Source organism: Otolemur garnettii, unplaced genomic scaffold (genome assembly GCF_000181295.1).
Source record: "Otolemur garnettii isolate 467f Iridium unplaced genomic scaffold, OtoGar3 scaffold00191, whole genome shotgun sequence".
Taxonomy (NCBI): domain Eukaryota; kingdom Metazoa; phylum Chordata; class Mammalia; order Primates; family Galagidae; genus Otolemur; species Otolemur garnettii.
This window is the reverse complement of record NW_003852586.1, coordinates 2887841-2907821: the sequence shown is the minus strand read 5'-3', so window position 1 is coordinate 2907821 and position 19981 is coordinate 2887841. Positions and strand designations below refer to the sequence as shown.

General features: G+C 38.3%; 1 protein-coding gene across 1 annotated transcript in view; it reads left to right on the top strand.

The window, feature by feature from the left end:
- STAP1 (signal transducing adaptor family member 1) overlaps window positions 1-8553 on the top strand; it is a 34537-nt gene extending 25984 nt beyond the window's left edge. The window contains 3 exon segments of the mRNA XM_003800971.3: window positions 1602-1698; window positions 8491-8528; window positions 8530-8553. Of these exon segments, the coding sequence (XP_003801019.1) occupies window positions 1602-1698; window positions 8491-8528; window positions 8530-8553 (159 nt within the window).
- Window positions 8554-19981: the final 11428 nt, after the last annotated feature.

Sequence of the window (19981 nt, the reverse complement as noted above, 5' to 3'; positions counted from 1 at the left end):
CAGTAAAAAAGTGGTGATGTGGCTCACATTCTAAGAAGCTGGAAAATGGAATATAGCTCTGTGATTTTAGGTTGAGGTAGTGAGAAGATCCGGCTAGGAAAGATTTAAATCACTTAAATAGAACTGTGGGTCTTCATGATATTTTTAGTTCTCTAAAATTGAACTCCCAGCTCCTCTGCTTTTCCAGGTTTATTGCATAAATACGTTTTTTAAAAAAGGGATAGTGTGGTTGAATTTCTTATATTTGGGCCATAATCATTAGACAGCAAGGCAGTTACTGATTTGTACAGCCCATTTATGCCTTTGCCAAAAACACTTCCCAGAGCTTCTTGGTTCTCAGACCCACGCCTGATGAGGCTTTTAAAATAAAATTCTAATGAAGAAAGCAAAGAATTAAACAGATACAGAGTAATCCAAGTAACCAAGTGACCAGAACCAAGAGTCAGGGAAGAATAATGTGTCTTTGCAGTTGGTGACCTGGGGCTCGTTTCTGTCACCAGCCCCTGTAGTCCAGAGTGTGAGGAAACCTCACTGCCCAGATTATCCGTCACCATTCACCCTCCTCAACCCCATTCCTCAACTCTTCAACCAGGTTGTATTTGTGTTGTTTTTCTAACAGACAGTAGTCTCGCCATGTTGCCTAAGCTGGAGTGCAGCTGCTATTCACAGCCTCCACTCCCTGGCTCAGCAATCATCCCTCCTCAGCCTTCCAAACAACTGTGACACAGGCATCCACCTCTGTACCTGGTTCATGAATTCTTTTTGCTCTTCAAGGTTACCTGAAATAGTCGACTTTAATCTGATTTGACTTGCATAGAAAATTCAGGCAGCAGGATTGTGGGACCTGACTCTTGGGGTACATGTGGCCTTCTGATCCTTGAGTGTGGCCCTTTGATGTTTCTGTCACTCCTAGACCAGAAATTATCCCATTACAATGAGATAGTAAAATGCTTAAATTCTCTGGTTTGTAGAGCTTCTTTGGTTTCAAGGAGAGGAAATCAACTATAGTTAACATTTTTTAAAATTTTATAAAAGAGATGGTGCCTAACAGTGTTGCCTAACCTGGTCTTAAACTGCTGGACTCAAGCCATCCTCCAACCTCAGCCTCCCAAGTACCCAGGATCACAGGTGCAAGCCACCACACTGGCTCTAATTATGGCTAAGTTAAGTAAAAATGAAATTATTAAGATGCAGAATGACTGGGAGGTTAGCAACCATTCAGGACACAGTTGCTTCTACCAAGAACTATTTCTGTAGAGAGTGGTCCTCCTTCCTTGTTCCTTTGCTCAAGTTCAAATTTCAGTAAGAAAGCATTTTCTGGAGTCCCCTTTTATGCCTTAATTAAGGGATAACAAGGTACCTACTTATTTCCACTGGGTAAGGGGTAATTCCTTAACAGAGAACCTACATAGTTCATTATAAAGGAGAGAGAAGACACACGGATGGTAAAACTAGGGTCACGTAAAAAGTCACTGAAGTGAGCTGCTAACGTGACTTTTTGGAGATCAGGAAATACCCAATTACTGCCATTAATTTCCAGTTGAACTTTCACTCTAATCTTTACCCAGGTGACACTGACTTTTCTCCTACTCTCTATGCAGGTGACACTTCCAAACCTTTTCAGCATCATTGATTATTTTGTGAAAGAGACTGGAGGAAATTTAAGACCATTTATATATCCAACTGATGAAAATCTTGGTATGTTCTTCTCTTTGTTGCTATATTAAGGAAAATAAAACAAATCCTTGAAACCCTGCATATGATTTGTAATACCAGACAGGTAAGAATTGTTGTTCAGCTTTTAAATTTGTCCCTTTAGAAATCATTTTTTCACCGAGTCTGTGAAAATAAGGGAGGTACCAGTATTCATTGTGGATCTATCTAGAAAATTGAAAGCCCTGAGTCTTGTGTGGTGATTGTTCATCTCCTTGTTCTCCTTGGTTCTGTCAAACAAGATCAGAGAAAACCATAGTCATACAGATTGACAACCAAGCAGGGAATTTAAAGAGGTGCTCTGTCAACAATGTTAGATGCTCCAGACAGTATAAAATAAGTAAGGATTAAGGAAAAACTATAGAAATGTGTCATTAGGCAATGGATGATTTCAGAGAGGAGTTTATTCCACTGTAAAAGCAGAAGTCAGATAGCAGGAGAGCTAAGTGGGTGGTGAGGAGACACAGATGAGGACTGTGGTCAGCACCATCTCCTAATCTGTGGACCCCTTGTCATAAATTAAGAATTTAAAAAACAGGCATGACAGATCTTTAAACCAAATGTGTCCTGTGCCAGAGCACTGTTCACATCCCATGAGATTGCCCTTGTGAACAGCTCTGTTCTTGGCAGTGCAGGCCAGGATGGGTGCACTGGTCTCTCCACACCTTGCAATCCCGATGTGCACCATCTTGAGGCAGGTTATTAGCAGGAGACAAAAAATATCTTCAGCTTGTTGGATTTCAGTTACCAAAACAAGTCTCTGCTCCTACAGATTATGAAGGAAAGAACTTCATTTGGCTACCTAACTGGGGTGTCTATCTGGAAAGTCTGACTAATATGTCAGCGAGTGTAAAAGTTTAAGTTCTTAAAACATTACTATGGATCTTCTGATGAAAAACAAAAACACCAAATCCCCCAAAACTCAGAGGCTAAAAGAAATCCATAAAATTCTCAAGTAGTGTCTTATCTGCACAGCAGCTGCCCGCACACCCAGCACAAAAAATGTCTCTAAGATGTGACCGTTCCACTAGTTTGAAAATTCCAGAGTAAGGGGGCTCACTGAAGTGAGGCAAATTCACTTTCAGACAGTTCTTGTATTAGAGCATTCTTCCTTTAACTTCTATACACTAATTCTAATACTGGCTCTAAACAAGTTTTTAATTTTTAAAGAGATGATGTCTCACTGTGTGGCAGATTGGCCTCAAACTCCTGAGCTCAAGTATCCTCCTGCCTCAGCCTCCCAAGTAGTTAGGATGACAGGCACCCTGACGCCCAGCCCAATAAAGGTTTTGTAAAAGGTCATCGAGTATTTCCAAATGGCCACAGTGTCTCCTCTGTACTTTTGCTCTGTCATCTAAATTAGTGATTCTTGCAGCTCTCGCTGTCATCTTTGACCCTTCTCTGTACATTGTCTAATTTCCACATATCTCCTTTAAAATGTAATAAGGGATGAACATGTTGTTGCAGACAGGGCAGCACAACACATTACTTGGGCATAATGCAGGAAAACACAACCTAATAGAATTTTCTGGCTCAGCACCTGTGTCTCAAGCGGCTAAGGTACCAGCCACATACACCTGATTTGGCGGGTTTGACTCCAGCCCGGCCTGCCAAACAATGACAGCTGCAACCAAAAAATAGCCGGGTGTTGTGGCGGGCAGCTGTATAGTCCTAGCTACTTGGGAGGCAGAGGCAGGAGAATCCCTTGAGCCCAGGTGTTGGAGGTTGCTGTGAGCTGTGATGCTATAGCATTCTACCCAGGGTGACAGCTTGAGGCTCTGTCTCAAACAAAAAAAAAAAAAGAATTTTCTGGGAATGAGTTTGAGTTATTGTCCCCATCACCCTGAGAACAAAGAATTTCTTATAACATCTCCAAGATAAAAATGCTTTTATAAGGGAGAAAAACCCAATGTGACTTGCCTCCTTCATAGATATCAATTATCTAATGCTGTGTAACAAAACCAGCCCCCAAACATAATGGATAAATCAACAACCATTTTATTTGGTCATGAGTCTGGGGATCAGAAATCCAGGTGGGAGTCAACCAGGCAGGCTTTTGCTCATCTTGTTTGGTGCCATTCCCATGAGTGTAAGTAGCTGGTGGCATGAGGGGTGGTGGTGGGTCTCAGGCTCTTCAAGTAGTGGGACTGAGCTGCTCTACTTGCCTCCAATCTTTGCCCCAGCCAGCTTCTTTCACAGATCTCCCAGCTACATGTCCTTGGGCTAGAAATCCTTCATGCTGGGAACAAAGTGCAGCCCCCTGGAGCTTTTAGGATAGAAGATATGAAATCCAATGTGGTATGTGTCCTAGGTACAGGGGCTATTTTTCTGTCTTTTAAAATAAACTATCTTTTACATTTACATGCAATAAAATTGCTTTTTGGTGTACAGCCACTACCACAATCAAGATATAGAAAGTTTCACCACCTAAAAAATTGCCCTACTCGATCATATGGTAGTCCTATTTTTCTTTTTGTTTAAGGATCTCTATACTGTTTTCCATAATAGCTGTACACCTATGCATTCCCACCAACAGTGCACAAGCCTTCTTTTGTCCACACCCTTATCAGCATTTGTTACCTCCTGTCTTTTTGGTAAGTCATCCCAGCAGGTGTGAGGTGGTATCTCATTGTAGTTGTGACTTGCATTTCCCTGATTAGTGATGCTGACCATTTTTTCATATTACTTTTGGCTATTAGCATGTTCTCTTTGGAAATACGTCTATTCAGGTCTTTTAACCATTTTTTCATTGGATAACTTATATTTTTGCCACTGAGTTGTATGAGTTCCTTATATCTTTTTGATCCTAGCATTTGAGGATTCTTGAGATCATTTTGTTAATAGTTTCTAGTTTACTTCGATTGTAGTCACAGAGCACAATTTGCATAACTTAAGTTCTTACAGACTGTTTTTTAATCACTGGTTGGTATGATTTAGAAATGTCAACTAGCTCAAGTTTTTGCTCGGGTCTTAAATACACTTGCTGATTTTCCGTCCATTTGTTCCACTGATAACTGATAAATGGGTGTTTAATTCTTCATGCATAATGGTAGATTTGTCTATGTTGAATTTTATAAGTTTATGCTTCATGTATTTTAAAGGTTTGTTGTTAAGGTATTAGTCTTCAATGCTGTAACAAATTACCACAAACTTAGTATCTTACAACACACATGTATTATCTCATTTCTGTGGTTTAAGAGCCTGGGTCTGGCTTGGCTGAGTTTTCACCCACGCAGTCATGTGTGGGTGTCTAGGGTGGGTTCTCACCTGAGACTTGACCAAAAAAGAATATACTTCCAGACTCGGGTTGTTGGGAGAATTCATTTCCTTGCAGCTTTGGGATTCAGAGCACCTGACTTCAAGACATCAGTGTCTCTGCCATGTTGGAGGGAGGGAGAGGTTGGTTTAGGGAGCAAATCTGCCAGTAAGACCCCATATAATGTAACATTACTATTGGAGGGAACTCTGTCAGATGACATACATAAGCCTGGTGCTGATGGCCCACCTTTGCTACACTCTGTGGTTGGAAGTCACAGATACAGCCCACACTCAGCGTTTGAATACTGAGAGTGAGAGAAAGAGAGTCCTGTGGTCCACTACAAAATGCAGAAAAATTTAGGGGTGTTATGTCATTGGTGGTGACCCCTTTAACTGTATGTAATTTGCCTGGAACTGAGAGTATTTTGTCTAACAGTAATATAGCCACTGCAGCTTTTTTTTTTTTTTAAGCCCTCCAAGGTGTGAATCCAGCTTTTTTTTTTTTTTTTAAGAAAAGCATTTGTGTGATTTTTGATCTTTTTACTCTTATCTATGTCATTCTATTTAAAGGTTTCTTATAGACAACATGGAGTCTTTTTAAAAAAATTCAATCTGAAAATCTGACTTGTGTTTTTTTGCATTTATTATGGCTTTTAATATGTTTGGAATTTATGCTTTATATTTTATTCTTTGCTTTGTCACTTCTGCTACCCCATCTCCCCCTCTTGGAACATATGTATGCTTTTTAGTATTTATTGGCTTTTTGGCCATACTTGTACTATTATTTATAATGGTTGTTCTAGAAATTACAATATATATATACCTAATCTTTCTCAGTCTGTTTAGAGTTAATATTTTTACAACTTCAAAAAAAATGTAACCACATAGGTCCCTTTACTTCCTGTTGTTATAGTTGCTACATGCTTTCTGTCTACATACAATGAAAACCTCAACAAATAAAGCTTAATGGCTTTTATTACAGTTGGCCCTCAAGCAAGATGGGTTTGAACTGTGGGATCATACTTATACATGGATTGTTTTCAACCAAATGCAGATCAAATATACAGTATTGTCAGGACGCAAAGCCTGTGTATAGGGAGATCAACTTTCTGTATATCTGAGCTCTGCAGGCCTGGCTGTGGAGCTTGAGAACACTTGGGTTTTGGTATATGCAGGGCTCCTGGAATCAATACCTGTGTATACTGAGGGCTGACTATTGCTTTCAATAAGCAATTTAATAGAAAATAGTCTCTTTTTAAGTCAGATTTTTATTCTGTTGTGCTTTCCTCCTAAAGTTAAAAATTTTCCTATAGTGTCAATTATCTTTAACCTGATGAGCTTCTGAACCTATTTAGTAAATTAATTTCAGATATTTTTTCACTGTGAAAATTTGTTTTTTATAATTTTTATTTCTTTGATGAGAACATCTCTCTCCATTCATTGTAAGAGTGTTAACAGCCACCTCGTGGGAGACAGCTGCTTTAAAGTCTTTGTCTGGTAGCCCCAACACCCTGGTCAGCTTAGTGTTGGCTAGAGAACCGGTCACATTTCTGTTTTTATTTATTTAAATTATTTATTAAATTGTAACTTTGTACATTGATTTCTGTTTTTATGTAACAAGTAATTCCTCAGTCTTTGTATATCAAGTACTTTTGAATTGTATGTTGGATAGTCTGAACATCATGTCATGAGCTTCTGGATCTTGTTAAAATCCCCTGGAGTGTTTTTTTTTTTTTTTAAAGTAATCCTTCAGATCAGATTGAACTAGTTCTGTTTTACTTTTTGTGGGAAGCCATTTTAATACTACTTCAGTTTTCACAGACTCTGTCTGGGTACGCATATCTCAGGAATTTTTACCCGGGGGGAGGCAGTGGTTCCCATTTTAGTTTTCCAAGCCTTTGCTATGTTTTGTGCATGCACGGCTCAGAGGTGAGCCTGGGACTCCTGTCACTTCATACACAGAACTAGGGGTGCTTCCTCAGTCTCCCCAAAGTTACCACCACACTCTCTAGCTACCAAGGTCCTTTTTCCTGATTTTCTTTTTCTTCGAGGCAGAGTCTTACTTTGTCACCCTTGGTAAAGTGCGGTAGCATCATAGCTCATAGCAACCTCAGACTCCTGGGCTTAAGCGATTCTCTTGCCTCAGCCTCCCAAGTAGCTGAGACTACAGGTGCCTGCACAACGCCCAGCTATTTTTAGAGACGGGGGTCTCACTCTTGCTCAGGCGGGTCTCAAACCTGTGAGCTTAGGCAATCCACTGTGCTCAACCTGTTTTTACTGATTTTCTAGCTAGGAAGATAGAGCTTCTTTAGTGTTGTAGCCACCTCTGCTGTCATGTCGTTCTGTGAGGCTGCCAGAAAAGAACGAGAAAAAAGCAGTTCTAGACAGCGCCTGTGGCTCAGTGAATAGGGCGCTGGCCCTATATACCAAAGGTGGCAGGTTCAAACCCACCCCGGCCCAACTGCAACAAAAAATAGCCTGGCGTTGTGGCAGGCACCTGTAGTCCCAGCTACTTGGGAGGCTGAGGCAAGAGAATCACCTAAGCCCATGAGTTGGAGGTTGCTGTGAGCTGTGATGCCACAGCACTCTACTAAGGGCGACAAAGTGAGACTCTGTCTCTTAAAAAAAAAAAAAGAAAGAAAGAAAGAAAGGTAAAAGCAATTCCAACTCTACTTACTGTTTCAATACAATTTTTCTTGGTTTCCCTGGCCAGAAGGATGGACAGTCTCCTGGAGTTTTAGATGCCCACACTGCTACTGGCACAGTGTAGCATTCTGACTAGGGTCCACCCAAGGGCCAGGAAATAAAAAAAATTGACAATAGAAAATGAGCTGTTGATGCTGTGCTGTTAGAAATACCAATGATGTTAGAAACAGATAAGAGGATGCTATATGACTGGACTGGTTCAGTCTACTTTGTGATCAGGAACAACTTACTTGACTTTCTCTGCATTTTAACTCCTTTCTTATGAGGATGAATGACTTAGGAACAGATGGAACCACACAAGATAATTTCAAATAATCAGAATATCTTCTGTCACGTTACATATTTCCTTCCAAAACAGAAAGATGATGGGAAAGGGAACGAGAGAAGTAAAATGAGAATGGAAATAAGATTTTCTAAGAAAAGCTATAAAGAGGTCAAAACTTATTTTGACAAATAATGCTCAAGTTTTAAGGAAACCGTGAAACCCTACAATTATTCCAGCAATGTGGACAGTGGCTGGCAGGGCATGAGCTCTACTTGCCTGGGGCTGTGGAGCCTGGAGATCTGGAAAAAGTTAATGTGTTTACAATAAAATACCATTTAAGAGAAAATGAGATTTTCTTTATGTCAGCATTCAGCTTTCTCTCTGACCCAAGAGGCGGAGGGGTGGTATCACTGGAGCCCAGGAGTCTGATAAACCTGGGCAACACACCACCCACACTGAAGGTAAACAAAACCATGTCTGTGATGGTGATTCTAAGAAAATTAATCAAGTTCTTTAATTAATCAAGTTTTTCCACCTATAAATTCTAGGCCAAGAAACCAACATGGAAGGGACAAGTGTGAAGCTGGAAGAAAAATCCACACATCGCATGAAATGAGAAAAGTACAGCTCTTTTGTGTATCTTGCTAATTTTTATTTTCAAAAGATCTTACTTTTAGAGAATTACCTCTGTAATCCTGATCCTGATTACCAAGTCATTCATCTGGATATCAGAATTGAAACACTGTAGCATAAAATTTCATTATCTAATCAGAATGAAATCAATTCACTGGCAAACCGCAGACTCTGGTGTGGGGATGACTCCTAGGGTATGTGTTCCCAGGCATGGAGTTTTACTTTCCTGTGCTTCGATTAACACAACTTCTACAGCAGATTCTCTAGTTTTCCTAAATCCTACCAATTCCAATAAAATCTCACTAGGTTTTGTTAAAGTCTGATTTGACCAGTGTATCAAATATAATTTTGACTATCAAAATGGAAGCTAGAGACATGAAATATACTTGGAGAAGTCCTTTTCCAATAGAAAGTCTATGTCATGTTTTTTTGTTACTGGTAATAAATGAAATTTATCCACTTGCATGTTGTTCTCTGATATCTTTCTGCTAGATCAAAATCAACCCATAATTCCTTCCAAAGATGGCAAATGGATGTATTATCACCTTCATTCACAAATACAATATAGTATGAACCTGATATAAACGCCCAGAGTTTCTTAAAAACACTAATCCCTCAGGCCCAGACTACGTTTACTCAAAAAAACTCAGGGATATTTTTAAAATATCTATATATTATTTTCATTATTGTTTTAGAGACAGTGTCTCACTGTTGCCCAGGCTGGAATGCAGTGGCGGGATCACAGCTCACCACAGTGAGACCCTCATAGCACAGGTCATCATGACGGGCTTGGGATATTTTTTCATTATAAAAAAAGTCTAAGTTGATTTTGATGATCATTCAATTTGGGAACTATTTACACAATCAACTAAGATTATTAATAAGAGATAGGGGCCTATATTCTATAAGCAAAGGCCCTGTGAGACACAGAGATGGCCATCGACAAGGCAAGGATCATCTGTGCAGCAATATTTGCAAACCAAGTAACACTTTCTCTTACATGGAGAGACAGTGCCAGCCAGGCAGAAATCTTAGATATAATGGGACTTGGAACATAAAGCCTGAGCATTAATGTAAGTATTTATCAAAATTTACTGAATACTTATATACATCATTGTGTTAACTGACCTAAAAATTACAAAAACAGCATACATATATATATGTTATTTATTCTCAAGGTCTTATAATTGGGTTGGTCCAAATATAGATAAGAAATGACAATAAAGCGGTCAATTTTCTTACCATCTCAAAATGTTGAGTGAACTCTTATATATTGTAAGAAAACAGTTATAGAAATTTTAGAAAATTAGAATCCTGAAGGTGGATTATTCTGCCATGTGGTTGGCAAAATAAATTGAAAGGAAAGGACAGGGAAACAGAAATCCAAGCCCAGGGCCTGACTAAAGTGGTGAGTCTCCTTGAAGACCAATATCACACCTGACAGAAGAACTGCTGGAAAGCAGAGCCATCGGAACTGCAGAGATGGACACTGGGAATGAGACCATAAAATGGCCTCACAGTTTAAAGAGTAGACATATTAGAAAATACCTACAGGGGACAAAAACTATAAAAAGAGATTTAGCAGTTTTAAAAAAGAGAACCAAAGAGAACTTCTAGGAGTGAAAATAAAACCACAACAATGAATAGTAGAGTACGTAGATAAGAAAGAGATGAAGAGGTTAGTAAACTGGAATATGGGTTAGAAAAAATTATACAGAATAAAGCATAAAAAGAAAAAAACAGTTGGGAAATATGAAAAAGAGCAGAATGTTCAGGTCTGCTACATTTAATGAGAATCCTCACAGAAGGAAAGATAATGGGGAAGAGACTGGGTGAGGAGTGAAATCTGGAAATTTCCCAGGATTAATAAAAGACACAAACCCACATTCAAGGATCTTAACAATTCCCAAGTAGGATTAATATAAATAACTCCATACCCACACAAATATTAACCTGCACAAAACCAAAGCAAAGAGAGGCTTCTGAGCAGAGGAAAAAAAACTGGATGGAATCAGACTCTGTGAAGCCAAAGGTGGGGAGCTGAGCAAAGAAAGAAGTTCTTTTAACTCCAAGGAAGAGCATTCAAGAAAACAAATTACAGGTACAAAGCCTATGGACTAGAGGATGGGAGACTCCTCCCTCAAGCAGGAGGCCTGCCACAGGATATCTGCAAATAAGCAGGGAACAAAAGACCTCTCATTTTACCTCACTGGAGAGAGTCGCTAAACTCCAGGTCTCTTTCTCCAGTGAGGTTCCACTTATGAACCTAGACACCATCCTACCAGGCATAAAATTTAACAGGTATTTTTCCCCACAAGTCCAAATTCCCAGTCCAAACATCCCTTGCATGGTGGTCTGAAGTTCTGCCCCCTGCAGAGCACAGAGTGTTTGTTTTTGTCTTGAGAGATCTGGGCATAGTGTGGACTGCCAACCACTAGGATGGAATCTGTGGAAGAAAGAGGGTGTGGGAAGAAAGGGACATTCAGCAGGAGGAGGAGCAGTCCCTGGATTATGACTATGTCCAGCCAGTGGTGGTGCTGACTTTTGGTTCTGGCTGTGTCTGGCGGGATGGGGTACAGAACATACGGCTCTGACAGGAGAGTGGTTGCCCATGGACTGAGTTCAGAAGACAGGGCTGGTCTCCAGTAGAATCCCTCAGTAATAGAGTTGACCAGGCAGAAGAAAAGATCTCTGAAACTGAAGCCAAAGCTTTAGAACATTTCCAAACACTCAAAGAGGCAGACAAATGGAGAGCAAAAACTGATCATTCCCTGAGAGTGTTGTGGGATCACTCCAAAAGATCAAACATTCATCTTATAGGAATTCCTGAAGGAGATGAGGATGGTCCTTAAAATACAGATGCTCTACTCTAAGAGATTTTATTTTTATTTATTTTTTTATTAAATGATAGCTGTATACATTAATGCAAACATGGGGTACAGTGTAGTGTTTTCATATACATTTTGAAATACTTTTATCGAGCTGGTTCACATAAATTTCATGTCTTTTGCATAGTCATTGTGACAAAATACTTATATTCTAGTTCTAGAAAAGTTCACTTGTACCCTTGTTAGACAGAAATATAGGTGATCTTTCCAGTCACCCTCCCACCACCCAGCCGCCCTTCTCCCCTCCCCTTCCCCACCCCCTCCCCATATTCTTGGGCTAGAATTAAGTTGTATCTTTCATTAGAGAGCTATAAATTAGTTTCATAAAAGGGCTGTGTACATTGGATACTTTTTCTTCCATTCCTGTGATACTTTGCTAAGAAGTACATTTTCCAGTTCCATCCATGTAAACATGAAGGAGGTAAAGTCTTCGCTTTTCTTTAGGGCTGCATAGTATTCCATGGTGTACATATACCACAGTTTATTGATCCATTCATGGATTGATGGGCACTTGGGCTTCTTCCATGACCTGGCAATTACGAATTGGGCTGCAATAAACATTCTGATACAAACATCTTTATTGTAATGTGATTTTTTATCTTCTGGGTATATACCTAATGGTGGAATTGTAGGATCGAATGGCAGGTCTATCTTTAGTTCTGTAAGTGTTCTCCAGACGTCTTTCCAAAAGGAACGTATTAAATTGCATTCCCACCAGCAATGTAGAAGTGTTCCCTTTTCTCCACAGATTTTAGAGGAGAGTTTCCCAAGCATTGCAAGAGTTACAGAACTTCAGATAGCATACAGTTTTAGAACCCCAGCAAGACTCAATCCAAATAAAGCCTTTCTTGGACACATTGTGATTCACTTTGCCAAAGTTAAGACAAAGGAGAAAATTCTGCAAGCAGCCAGATGTAAGAAAAGCATCACCTACAAAGGGAGAAATATTAGAATGACTGCAGATCTCTCAGCTGAAAAGTTTCAAGCCAGAAGAGAATGGTCATCAACCTGCAATCTCCTAAAACAAAATAATCTTCAGTCCAGGATCCTGTATCCAGCTAACCTGAGTTTCATTTATGATGAAGAAATCAAATACTTTAATGACATAGACATGTTGAAGAAATTTGTCATATATAAACCAGCTCTCCAGGATAGTCTCAGACCCATCCTCCACAATGACCAGTGCAATGCTCTACCTCCAAAGTAAACTCATCCAGAAATTTCTGAACAAAACCCAACTTACACAATGGTGAAAAGATTAAAAATGTTCACTGGACATCTGAAAATTATGACACCCAAAACACAACCAGGCTTATCAATTCTCTCAATTAATGTGAATGGTTTAAATTGTCCTCTAAAGAGGCACAGGCTTGGCTGACTGGATATATAAACTCAGACAGGATATCTGCTGTATACAAGGATCTCACCTTACTTTAAAGGATAAAAATAGACTCAGGGTGAAGGGATGGACTTGTATAATACAGGCAAATGGAAACCAGAAAAAAGCAGGGGTTGCAATTATAGTAGCAAATACAATTGGCTTTAAACCAACAAAGATAAAGAAAGATATGGAAGGTCACTACATATTTGACAAGGGAAACACCCAACATGAAGAGATTTCAATAATAAACATGCACACTACCAGAATGTGCTTCAATTCATTAAGCAGACCCTAATGGATATGAACAACTTGGTATCTTCCTGCACTGTAATAGTTGGAGATTTTAACACCCCTTTGATGGTTTTGGAAAGATCTTCCAAGAAGAAACTAAACAGAGAAATATTAGACTTAAACCTGACCCTAGAACAAATGGACTTTACAGACCTCTACAGAACATTTCACCCTAATAAAAATGAATATACGTTCTTCTCATTAGCCCATGGGTCATCCTCCAAAATAGATCATATCCTAGAACACAAGTCTAACCTCAGCAAATTTAAAAGTACAGAAATTATTCCTGGTATCTTCTCGGACCACCATGGAATAAAAATTCCAACAGCAACAGGAATCTTCATATTCAAACAAAGTCATGGAAACGAAATAATCTTAGGCTGAATGACAGCTAGGTCAAAGATGAGATTAAGAAGGAAATCACCAAATTTCTGGAACAAATTGACAATGAAGACACAAATTATCAAAACCTGTGGGATATTACAAAGGCAGTTCTAAGAGGGAAATTTATAGCATTAGAAGCCTTCATAAAGAAAACAGAAAGAGAGGAAGCCAACAACTTAATGGATTGTCATCTCAAGCAACTAAGAAAAGAAAGAACATTCCAATCCCAAACCCAGCAGAAGAAAAGAAATAACCAAAATTAGAGCAGAATTACACTAAACTGAAAGCAAAAGAATCATTCAGAGGATCAATGAAACAAAAAGTTGATCTTTTGAAAAGATTAACAAAATTGATAAACCTTTGGCCAACCTATCCAGAAACAGAAAAGTAAAATCTCTAATATTTTCTATCAGGAACAATAAAGGAGAAATAACAACAGACACTTCAGAAATTCAAAAAATCCTCAATGATTACTACAAAAATCTCTAATCCCAGAAATTTGAAAATTTGAAGGAAATGGACCAATACCTGGAAGCTCACCACCTTCCTAGACTCAACCAGAATTAGAAATCTTGAATAGACCTATATCAATCACTGAAATAGAATCAACAATATGAAATCTCCCAAAAAAGAAGTCTGGGACCAGATGGCTTCACATCTGAATTCTATCAAACCTTTCAAAAGGAACTAATACCTATATTATACGTTTTTCAAAGCATAGAAAAAGAAGGAATACTTCCCAACACATTCTATGAAGCAAATATGACCCTGATACTCAAACCGAGAAAGGATCCAAGAAAGAAAGGAAATTATAGACCAGTATCATTAATGAATATCAATGCAAAAATATTCAATAAGATCTTAACAAACAGAATTTAACAACACATCAAAAAAAATATACACCATGATCAAGGTGATTTTATTCCAGGGTTACAGGGTTGGTTCAACATATGCAAATCTATAAATATAATACATCAATAAAATAAAAAACAAAAACCATATGATTCTCTCAATTGGCACCCAACAAGCCTTTGATAATATTCAGCACCCTTTCAGAACACTTAAGAAAATAGGCATAGAAAGGACATCTCTTAAACTGATAGAGGCCATCTACAGCAAACCCACAGCCAATAGCATATTGAATGGTGTAAAATTGAAAACATTCCCACTCAGATCCGGAACGAGGCAAGGATGCCCACTGTTTCCCTACTATTCAACATAGTAATGGAAGTCTTAGCCATCACAATCAGATAGCTAAGAGAAGGCAATCAAGAGTATCCAAAGAAGGTCAGAGATCAAACTCTTACTCTTTGCTGATGATACAATCCTATACCTGAAAAATCCCAGGGACTCAACTTCAAAACTCTTAGAAGTGATCAAGAAATATAGCAGCATCTCAGGATAAAAAATCAATATTTACAAGTCAGTAGATTTTATATATGCCACAATAGTCAACCTGAAAATATAGTCAAGGACTCTATTCCTTTTATAATAGTGCCCAAGAAGATGAAATATCTGGGAATTTACCTAGCAAAGGATGTGAAAGATTGCTATAAAGAGAACTATGAAACTCTGAGAAAAGAAATAGCTGAAGATGTTAACAAATGGAAAAACATACCATGCTCATGGCTGGGAAGAATCAGCATTGTTAAACTATCCATACTACTCAAAGCAATCCATAGATTTAATCCAATCCCTATTAAGCACCACTGTCATCCTTTAAAGAACTTGAAAAAATAGTACTTTGTTTTATAAGGAATCAGAAAAAACCTCGAATAGCAAATACATTACTCAGAAATAAAAACAAATTGGGAGATATCATGTTACCAGACTTCAGGCTATACTATAAATCCATAGTGATCAAAACAGCATGGAACTGCCACAAAAACAGAGTGGTAGATTTATGGAATAGAATAGAGAACCAAGAGATGAACCCAGCTACTTATCATCATTTGCTCTTCGACAAGCCTGTCAAAAATATTCAGTGGGGGAAAGACTCCCTATTTAACAAATGGTGCTGGGTGAATTGGCTGGTGACCTGTAGAAGACTGAAACTGAACCCCCACCTTTCACCATTAACAAAAATTGATTCTCACTGGTAAGAGATTTAAATTGAGACATGAAACCATAAAAATACTAGAAGAGAGTGCAGGGAAAACACTTGAAGAAATTGGCCTGGGAGAATATTTTACGAGGAGCCCCCCCCCCGGCCCCCAGGCAATTGAAGCAATAGTAAAAATACATTACTGGGATCTGATCAAACTAAAAAGCTTTTGCACAGCCAAGAGCACAGAAAGCAAAGCAAACAGTCAACCTTCAGAATGGGAGAAGATTTTTGCAGGTTATGCTTCTGACAAAGGTCTGATAACTAGAATCTACAGAGAAAAACTTATCAATAAGAAAAGAATAAATAACTCCACTTCTATGCGGGCAAGAGACTTGAACAGAAACTTCCCTGATGAAGATAGGCACATGGCCTACAAATACATGAAAAAAATGTTCATCATCTTTAATCATCAGAGAGATGCAAATGAAAGCCACTTTGAGATATCATCTAACTCCAGTAAGATTAACCCACATCACAAAATCCCAACTACAGATGTTGGCATGGATGTAGAGAGAAGGGAATGCTTCTACACTGCTGGTGGGAATGCAAGTTAATACGACCTTTTTGGAAAGAAGTTTGGAGAACACTCAAGGAACTAAAAGTAGACCTACTGTTCGATCCTACAATTCCTCTACTAGGTATATACCCAGATGATCAAAAATTATTCTACAACAAAGACATTTGCACCAGAATGTTTATGACAGCCCAATTCATAATAGCCAAGACATGGAAACAGCCTAAGCGCCCACTGACCCATAAATGGATTAACAAATGGGAATATGTACACCATGGAATACTATGTAGTCATAAAAAGATGGAGACTTCACATTTTTTATGTTTACCTGGATGGAGCTGGAACATATTCTTCTTAGTAAAGTATCTCAAGAATGGAAATAAAGTATCCAATATATTCAATCTACTATGAATGAAATCAATATATAATCACCTACACACTCATACAAATGGTAAAAATTAACTATAATCCAGAAAGTAGAAGGGAAGAGAGAGGGGAGTATTTGGGGGGACCTTGCCTAATGTGCATGATGCAATGGTACATTTCAAAACTGTTAAGAAATGAGTATAATGTTATGGATGTGTTACTTAGTTCAATGTAAACATTTCACAATGTATATCAAAGCTGTACCCTGAACCTCATAAATAAATGAATGTACAAAGGTATGATTTAATAAAAAATAATAAAAAAAGAAAGAAAAAACAAAGCAAAGATTTCTTTAAGGTGCAATATTCAGCCCCACAGTCAGATATAGTGGAACAATATCTCTGATGTGCTGAAAAATAATAGGAGCCAAATCAGAATTCTATATACAGCAAAATTATCCTTGCAGAATGAGGCCAAAACATAAACAATGTCCAGAAAATGAATCATCAGCAAATATCCCCCTGCCAGATTCTGACAAAATAAAATTCTGAAGGAAGTTATCTCAGAAATTTATCCCAGCTAGTAAATGTTTTAGCCCATTCAGGCACTGTAACAAATTCCTACAAACTGAGTGTTTTATATGTAACAGAAACTTATTTTTCAAAGTTCTGAAGTTGGAACGTCTCGAGGAGGCACTGCTAAGTTGGAGTCTGGTAAGCATCCACACTTGGGCTCAAACATGGTGGGCAAGGGGGTCTCAGTCCTCTTCGGTAAGAGCTCCCTTCCCATAGCCTGGTCAGCTCCAGAGGCCTCACCTCCAAATTACTTTTTATCACCTTGGCATTAGAATGGGAATCTGTGAATTTAGGGGAGACACATTCAGACAACAGAACTAAGGCAGCTGAAAAAATGAATAAAGAGCAAAGAAAGTATTGTGTGTAAATACTGATAAATAATATGTCTTAGAATTAGAAGATACTGAACTGACAGAATTAAAATATGTAACAGAAATACTTAACAGCACGTAAGTTGGAAATTAGCAAGTTGTTCTAGTTATTGTCTGTACAATAACTCCAAAAACTGAGCCGTATAAATAATCCATCTTCACAGATTCAGTTGGTTAGGAATAAGGTATGGTTAAGCACAGCAAGAATGGCTGGTTTCTGCTACACAAGGTCTGGGGCCTGGAACCCCCTGAGAGCTCACTGACTCAGAATGGCTGCAGGCCAATGGCCTGGTTTTCTCCATGTGGCCTAGTTTGAGCTTCTTCAGACAAGTGTTGGGTTCCCAGGGTGAACTTTCCATAGAGCAAGCCTGAGAATGAGACCAAGCCAAGAGGAAACCACACACCCCATGGCCTAAACTTGGAGGTCATAAAGAAGGCTGGGGTGGCAAGTTTCTAGAAGATAAAGGACACTGAAAATGTTGCTCTGCTACTTTGGGAAAATAGAATCTGCCAAAAGTTAAAGGTAATGATTAATTTAGGTATTACTCAATCTCAATATGCATAATGAAATGGAGAGTAACAATTAAAATATATAAACTAGTAAAGAGAAAAAAATATGTATAGTTCAGGAAAATGAACACTATCATTTAAGAAGGATTTACTGTAAGTTTTGGGGGAACTGAAAATGCCCACAAAGGACACAGTTATAAAGGGAAGACAGTAGGATTATTAGAGCCTAGAAAGCCAAAAGAGACACTCTGCCAGGGAAAAGCTGGAGCCTGGGGACCAACCACAGCTGTTAAGAGCTGTTGCTGATGTGATCCTGATATTATTGGGAAGCACAGGAAACAAAGAAGTCACTTCATCAGTCTATGGAGCTCTAGTCCCCTTTTGTGCCTCTTGTTTGTGGAACTATAAAGGAAATAAGAAGCCAAAGGAGAAATAGTTTGCAAAGTTCCAGGCATAAAGACCCAGAATATAGACAAGTGAGTCTGGAGTTGAAAGATAGTCAGTTAATAAATGGAGTAACAAAATAAGCACACACTAATTAAAAATGGCAGGAAAATAGAGAAGAACCACAAAACAGATTAGACAAAAAACAAAACAGCCTATCCACCCCAAATAAATGACAGAAATAAATCTATTGCTAATTATGTTAAATGTAAATGGCCCAAGTGTCCCTATTAAAAGACAAAGATTATCACATTAGATTTTTAAAATAGCCAGATATGGTGGTGCATGCCTATAGCTCCAGCTAAATAAGACAAATAAAACCCAAACACTAACATCCTGAGTCTCTGCTGTTTACTAGACACACATTTAAATGCAAGAACAGAGGAGGATTGAAGGTAAATGGATGGAAGAAGTTATTTCATGAAAATATCAACCAAGAGCAAGCTGGAATAGTTATAGAGAAACCAAATTTTAAGGAAAAACATACTACAGAGGTACATTTCATAATGATGTTATAATTTACCAGAAAATTATAACAAGATAAAAATTTAGATGAACTAAATAATTTAGCTTCAAAATATATAAAACAAAAACAAATTGAGAGGAAAGTCAAATATCATAATAGTGATTTTTTAACACAACTTCTTTCAGTAAATGACAGAATAAATATATGAAAAATCAGTGAAGATACAGATTTAAAACCACAATTAGCAAACTTGATCTAATAGACAATGCAGTACATTGCCACTAACAACTACAGAATATATTGTTTTCAAATGCATAAAAATTACTTTAAGAATTATATTCCGAGCCATAAAACAAATCTCTGTAATTTTTAAGAATTAGAATCAGAAGGATCTTCTTGTTCCTCTGCAAAATTCAACAGAATTGAAAATCAAGATTTAAAACTATTAGAAAACCCCCAGGTCTAGGCTGGATATGGTGGCTCACACCTATAATCCAAGCACTCTGGGAGGCTGAGGCAGGTGGATACTTTGAGCTCAGGGGAGCTCAGGGGTTCAAAGACCAGCCTAAACGAGACCCTGTCTCTACTAAAAATAGAAAAATCAGCCTGGCATTGTGGTTGGTCCACACCTGTAGTCCAGCTACTCAGGAGGCTGAATCAGGAGGATTACTTGTGCCTAAGACAGTGGTTCTCAACCTTCCTAATTGCTGCATTGTTACATATTGAAAAAAGGGGTTGCAACCCACAAGTTGAGAACCGCTGGCTGAAGAGTTTGAGGTTGCTGTGAGCTATGAGGATCTGTCTCTAAGAAAAAAAAAAAGAAACCCCCCAAGTCTGGAAATAAAGGTATATACTTCTTAAAAAGAATTGAAGAGAAAATCCTAATGAAAATTAACTTGTAGACTATGGGTACAATAGTAGAGTATAATGTAATGATGGCACAGTGATAACTTTTAGATGTGTTTTAGAAAAGAGAAACACAATAATACTTCATTTTATATGGAATCAGAAAAAACCTTGAATAGCCAAGACATTACTCAGGAATAATAACAAAGTGGGAGGAATCACGCTACCAGACCTCAGACTATACTACAAATCCATAGTGATCA